This window comes from Pterocles gutturalis, unplaced genomic scaffold, assembly GCF_000699245.1.
Source record: "Pterocles gutturalis isolate BGI_N339 unplaced genomic scaffold, ASM69924v1 scaffold47587, whole genome shotgun sequence".
Classification (NCBI taxonomy): Eukaryota; Metazoa; Chordata; class Aves; order Pterocliformes; family Pteroclidae; genus Pterocles; species Pterocles gutturalis.
The window spans coordinates 17,578-24,771 of NW_010111963.1; the positions used below are offsets into that span (position 1 = coordinate 17,578).

At 40.6% G+C, this 7,194-nt stretch overlaps 1 protein-coding gene across 1 annotated transcript in view; it reads left to right on the plus strand.

Moving 5' to 3' along the window:
* Positions 1-3,165, plus strand: part of LOC104462079 (fructose-1,6-bisphosphatase isozyme 2) — a 20,645-nt gene extending 17,480 nt beyond the window's left edge. Inside the window, exon 8 of the mRNA XM_010073878.1 lies at positions 2,971-3,165. Coding sequence (XP_010072180.1) covers positions 2,971-3,165 — 195 coding nt within the window. The remainder of the gene's footprint in view (positions 1-2,970) is intronic.
* The last annotated feature ends 4,029 nt before the right edge of the window (positions 3,166-7,194 follow it).

Genomic DNA, 7,194 nt, shown 5'->3' on the forward strand with positions numbered 1-7,194 from the left:
CTTTTATATTACAAACTACTCAAATGCTTTTCACTGCAGACAGGGGCTTTATTCATTTTTCTAAAGAGAAATATTTCAGTGCCATAGAAACCCGCCGAGATACCTATGCACAGCTAGTAGATACAAGATGGGCCTAAGGAATTAGACCTCTGCACTTTATACCAGCAACTAGAGTCCAGGTGGGATACACTGAACTTCAGACAAGGTTTTGTCCAATGCTAGACAACTGAGTTTGCCTACCTGATGTTTCCAGAGGATACTGAGCTTACTATCACCAGTCCTGCAACCACAAGCTTCTACTAACTGATTTGGAAAATCTCTGTCAGTGGAAGGTGAGCTTCATGCATGCTGTGATCAGTATTCTGGGAAAAAGATTATTTCCCATTTGGACACCTGTACAAAACACACTGTGACTTAAAGCAGTGCAGTGCAATGCAGTGACTCCCTGAATCTGCTGGGCCATCCTTGGGCCAAACCTCAACTTTTTTCCTGCAGCATCAGACACCCATATTATCAAACTTCTAAACAAGTACGTTTTAAAAGAGATCTGGTCATACGGCTGATCTGTGGGTCACCAGTAACCTGCAGGTCATCCTTCGGAAATGATTGGCTCAATGCATAATAGATAGATCATGGTGTTCTGGCTCCCAGATTTTCTTCTTTCCTGGTCAATACCATACTTAAAAACTTCTATTCAAATGTTTTTGTATCTTTGGCTGGTACACACAGGAATCTGCCCTCATAAAACTACTTGCCCATCTCCCAAACTGGTGTCAGAACATCCTGATGTCTACAGTTCTTTAGGGACAGAGGACTATGGATTCCACTCTGGTGAGCATGTATTTATCATAATAATAGCAGATCCAAATGGTCTGCGAAATAAGGAGAACAGCAAAAGAACCCTCTTCAGAATACACAACAAAAAAGTCTGCATGTTTGTCCAGGCAAATTTGACTTAAATATTTGATATGCATCCCAGAAAAAAAACCAAAAACAAAAACAAAACCAAAAACAACAACAACAAAAAAACCCACCACAATCCCCAAAAAACCTCCATTAAACAGTGTGGATCTGTTTGCTTAGCAGAGCAAGAGACAAAAAAAGGAATTTGCTGTGTGTGAGAGAAGTGTGTTTGCTGACTGGCCTCTTCAAACTTTTTGTTTTGAAATCTATGTTAAACCATTGTTGAAGAGAAAAGATGAGAAACAGGACAAAGGAAGAAACATACAAAGTACTTATATCATTTTATAGAAATCAAGACTTCCACACAAGTTAGCCTGCATTGACTACTGGATTGATCTGGCTTGCACTGCCAAAGTAGAAAGAGTAATGAAAGAAGCAAAACTGTACTATCATTACAAATAAAAGGCCTTTGTGGCAGATGCCCTGATCATCATTCCCCTGAAAGACAGTCTAGGCATTGGATAGAGAGCTGGAAGGAACCAAAAGTCACTGGCATTGATACAAAGGCTTTAGAGTAAATGTAAATTACATGCATGCAGGCCCTAGCATATACAGCTCCTTGTTTAAGTTACAGTGAGAACGAAATGCTCAATAGTGCAGAACAGGCCAACAAACAGGTCCTCTTTTCAAAACAGATATGTTACATAATATTTTTATTAACTTAAGGCTTATAGTTCTTTATTAGGTGAAAAATGTTAAACTTGTCTGAAGACAGAGCCCATCTGAAGACCCCTAAGTGCAATTGCACTACTACCCGAAGGAAAACTGCCTTCCCTAAGCCACATAGTCATAGTTAAGCAACAAGAAACTCAACATGTGGTTCTACAGTGGTACCACTGCTGTTTTCTGGCTCATGATCTTCCAAAAGTTGGCCATGCACTAAGGAGAACAACAAAGGTTATTGCTCCTATGTTGCCTATCAGATGAAGTCCTTGTAGCAGAAGTAGCACTTGAGTGGGCTCTAAAGATAAGAATGAAGGTAATATTCTCTATTTAAGTTTTTAATATATCATGGTTTTATTACAAACAGCGTGATAAAGGAATGATGAGTAGTAAAGTCCTGTGTCTGACACATTTCTTTGTCTCTATATACAGTTGCATTCTGTCACACTTCCTTTCCCCCAGAAAACACTCTCTCCTTTGCACGTATGAAAATCCCTTTAAGCATACTAGCATTGTTGTACATGAGCACTTCATAGATACTCAAAGATTCAACTAAACCTACAGGAATAGTGTCTCTTAAAAAAATCACCAGCTATCATCTATGTCCTTTTAAACACAGAAACTTTTGGCATATGTCCCAAATAAGTCTGCATTCCACTGGAACACAAGCACCCCAGAGGTAACATTTTTAAATATGTGAACAGATATCAGGGTCCAAAACAAAAATGCCTCCATACCAAAAGGGAAATTTTGCTTTCAATAATTACTGCAATTACTTCTGAAAACAGAGTCACTATCTGGATGAGTTCAGGCCTCTACTATCTATTCACATTTCTGAAGAATGGCAATCAAATCCTGAAATTTGAAACTGGGAGCATCAAGTTTCAAGCTCTGAAATATCCTGATCAAACACAACGCGATTACCCCAAGCTTTGAAGTAACACATAAAGCCTGGACATGAGAAGAGATTTTTGGCTTTTATTTCCTGGTACTGTTAACTTAGCTGGCTTAACTGTTTTGCTGATGTCTGTAGGCCCAAAGGCTACTTTTGACAGTTTTGACAAAATACAGCTTCACTGGTGTTGCACATCAGTGTGTCAGCTTGGAAACTATGGTAGTGAAGTTTGGATGCAGGATCAGTACACTCTTCCTTGAAACAGAACATGTCAGGGAGGTGAGAGGAGGAGAGGGAAGAAGGAGGGGCTGATTGTGAGACATTGCTACTTAGACCAATTGATGTTTCGCACAAAATTTACCAAAATTACAAAAGGAAGGTTAGGTTCTGTTAAGTCCTTTGGTGTAATTTCCCCCAAGGGCAATCACATGTTCCATCTTTCTTTCTAGCTTCGACTTCTCTATGAGTGCAACCCTATGGCTTTCATCATTGAGCAGGCAGGTGGGATGGCGACTACAGGGAACGAGGCAGTGCTGGACGTGAAACCTGAGAGTATTCACCAGAGAGTCCCTCTTATCCTTGGTTCTCCAGACGATGTGCAAGAATACCTAGCTTGTGTACAGAAACACCGGAAGAGCAGCTAAGGGCTTTTCCACATCAGATCTTGCTCATATGTCTTCAGTTTACAGGAAAAGCTGTACCTTTCCAGATGGTGGATTCTGTCAATTAGCACCCATCTGGAAGTGAAAATCCCGCTTTATGAGAACAAGAAAAATAGTGAGAATTGCTGATGGGAAAACAAAAAAATTAATTTCTCCTTGCAGACAAATGCAAAAATCCTTTAACTCTGATTTATATAGTGCAAATGTAGAGACAGAGGCCGGATTATTAAACAGAAGCGACTTACTTTACATAATACTAAAAAACAGAACTGGATTGTGTCAGTACCCCCATTTGATCTTAAGCTCTATGTCTGACCTTACCTACCTGGCATTGTCTGAAACAGAATTTTCACATCAACATTCACAATGCCATTATCTGGATTCTCTGTCAGAGGTTTTGTTGCAGGTGCTTTTTATCTTGACAGCCCTGAGAAGACCAAAAGTCTCATGCTGTCTAAAACAGTGTTTCTAAGCTGCAAATTATGTATGTCTTGGGTAATTAATAAAGATGAAAAGGCTGCAATGTTGCCAGGGTATTTCAGTTCTCATAAGAACAGGAAAATGCCTTGTGTTATCCACAGAGAGGTAATCTTCAACGGCACAAATTACAATAAACCATTGCTACAGTTGTGACACTCAAATCATGCCTATTCCCTGTTTGTCCTCTGCAACAGAAGATGAGCTATTGCCACAAAGCCACTGTTACACCTCAATTTCCTTTTACTTTGAAAGGTTCTCATTTCAGATTGGAACTTGCCCTTTTAGAGACCTTATACTGCTGTTCCTAGTCCCCTCCAGCATACCCATCCTGTCAGCACCCTAGGGTGACATCTCAGACTTTCCACCACCTAAGAAGATCAGGAATCGGCTCTGAAACTAGCAGGCACTCATTGACCAATGAGAGCAAAATATATTAATGAAAAGAAATGTGTTATTATGTTAAGTGATAAGGATATGAAAGCTGGGCTTTAGGTCACTTTAAGTATTAGACATCCTGATACCTTTATAATCCTCCTGTCTCATATGGACATTTCTTTTGGTGATCATCTTGCTGTAAGCAACTCCTGCCCTATCTGCTCATTTTCACCGCTGCTCCATGCCCCCAGCTGTGCTGGTACAAGAATTCCTTAAGAACACTCTCTGTATAACATTAGGACATAGATAGGAGTTAAAAGTTCAATGGTTATTTTTAAACTTACAGCTATGTTCTATTATTAATAAAGAGGCAGGTTGAATAAAGGCAGAGAGAAAATTATACAGGACAGGTATTTATCCTTAGGTATGGTTATCCCAGGGGTAAGGATTTTATTTCAGTACTGCTTCAGGTATCAAAGCACTCTTTCTGCAGGTCTTTATCTGGCACTCCTTAAAGCTGTAACAGTGACAACTTCCCAGGATCAGCAAGTACAGTGTGTACTTGTTTATTCTATTCCCTGTCATGTGCTTCCTGAATCTCTGCTATCAACAGCAAAGCACAAGCAACACTTAAATCCTGAAGAATGAAGAGGAAGCAAAAAAAGCTACAAGGGTTTACATAATAGCCAGCTTCATACTGGAGAATGCAATGGTGCACTCCAACTGTGCAAGCTAGTAAATCAGTTTTCCTGCAAATACGCACATGGTGTATGTGTGCATATATATATATATATACACGTTTATACATATATTTTATACATTCATAGTCACTGTCTCTCTCCCCCACAGTCTCCATATAAGAACTCAAATAGTTGATGTCACAAATTTATTGATAAACTCTATTGCATTTTAAAAATTGGAAACCTAACACCAAGCATAATTTGAGGGTAGTCTAGCAAGCTAACAATACCAGTAGGGCATCAGAAGAAAGATCACTTGTAACCTGGTCCTGCTTCCCAGGGGCCAAGAGAGATGATTAAGGACAGAGCAAGAACAGGGACTGGGTACTCCCCAGTGTAACCACAAGGCCTCTAAAAACAACTTTTTAGGGAAACGTTGAAAGAAAGTTTGCAGTGTGGTGGGCATACACACTCCTAGTGACTAAGATCTGTGCTCCTGTGCTGGCAGTTAAACTATGTATCTGCATACTGCAACACGTCAGTCACTCAGTGCCCTAGTGCGAGCAGAACAGCACCTGAGTTGCCTTAATTTAAGTATGATTTCATAGCAAAGCCTGCATATAATCCCAGCTGCTAGCCTTCCCACCATTTTTTTTCCCTGAGTTTGCACCAGAAGCACCTGTTGGTGGAGAAGCTAGCACTGGGTCACTGATCCGACAAACAACTGAAGTCTGGGCGGCTGTTGATGCTTCGGTGATAATGGTCACAGTTTGTGGGCTGCTGGGTGGATGGTATCTACAAAGAGATCAGTATTTTCCCTATATAAACAAGCCATGCAAACCACAAATGCAGATTAAGAAAGCAGCTATTTTCTTCGGTGTGAATTGTGGATTTTCTTCACCAGAGTCCCACTTCGACCTAGCGCACCTACCCTGTTTTCCTAAGCACTTTTATGTTCTCTGCGACATCTAGCACAACCCTGCAACTGGACTGCTCTACAGAGCCCTTCTTAAACCCTCAGGAAGGAGTTTAAAATCTCCCTTCCCAGTGCGATACCAGTTCAGTCCATTTCCTGAGAGCTCTCTGACACAAACCACAAGGTGTCTGTGGTGGGGGATCACGACCTACAAATCCCTTGCGATACAGGGCCACAATTTCCCTTCATGGTCAGCTGCCAGGCTGTCTGAGGACATTCAGACAGCTGAGAATGCAAGATGTAGTTCTTTTTTTTTTTTTCTTTTTTTTTTTAATGAATCCAGAGGCCATATTTAGTGGTTGGAGCGGTGAGAAAGGGGACGCAATATGAGCTGCCATCAATGCCTCTGGGAGTAGCAGGGAAGCTGGCGTGGACCAGTGCTCATGACAAAGATGCTCTGACTCTGCCTCCACTTACATAAGAAGGTGATGCCTAATATTATTCCTCAGATACTCATCAGGATGATATAAAATTGAAAATACATGGAAACATCAAGTACATGAAGGTATAGACATGAGTTTAAATATTAGTTCATGTGCGCCTTTGTGTCAGTATTTAATGGTTTCTTGACATAAAATTATATATAAACCAACACCAGCTTGATTTCCTATTTTGGAGGAGGATGTGGAAATGAAAGTATACTAGTTGTATTGTACCAGGTATATAACAAACATGACTGTTCTTAAAGCACTGGTTTCTAACTTGTTGCAAACCTAATACTTGTTTACAATTTCAGGGCAGCTTTGCACCTATTTCAGAAGTAAAATAAAAGCAAACTACCTAAACCTGTTGATATCAAGAACACAAGAAAACACAAAAACCCCACCAGTCTCTAATAAATGAGCAGTTGTTCACTAATTATTTGTCTGGAAATTAAGTTAGTCTGAACGGCCAGCTGCAGAGAGTTAGCCTTGTGACTGCAATCACAAGACAGGGGATCAGGGAGAAGGCTGGGGATGGCAGGCTTCCCACCAGCCTCACGGCACCCAGCCTGCCCGTGCTGCTGCCCTGCCAGCCCAGCGGTGCAGGGAAAGGATCCCAAAACCTCTGCAGTAGGACCTCACCTTTCCCTGAGAAAAAAAGGCAGCTGAAACAGAGATACTGTTTGAAATGTTGGATCCAATGTGTCTCTGAGCATTTGTACTGAAAGTCAGTACTTTATTCTGTTTTCCACAAAACATACAGGGAGTTTTGCTGGTTTGTTAATAAAGCTAACTGACATTTCTGGAAATATCAGGAAAGAGATTTCTTCATTTATAAAATGGAAACAGTATACTTCAGGCTAATTAGAGACAGAGAAGAAGAGCAAGCTCTTAGTTACACAGATTTTACTACCCAGTCAGGCTAATTGTGAGAAAAGGGTGGTTGGTACCTATGGAACAGAAGAGAGGGATTAATGAGAGGAAACATGATAAAATCATTAACTTCTGCAAGACTGCAAAGATAAAATTGTCTATCTTCTAGAGCTATCCAAGGCCCAAATGTAAGTAAAGCAGGGAA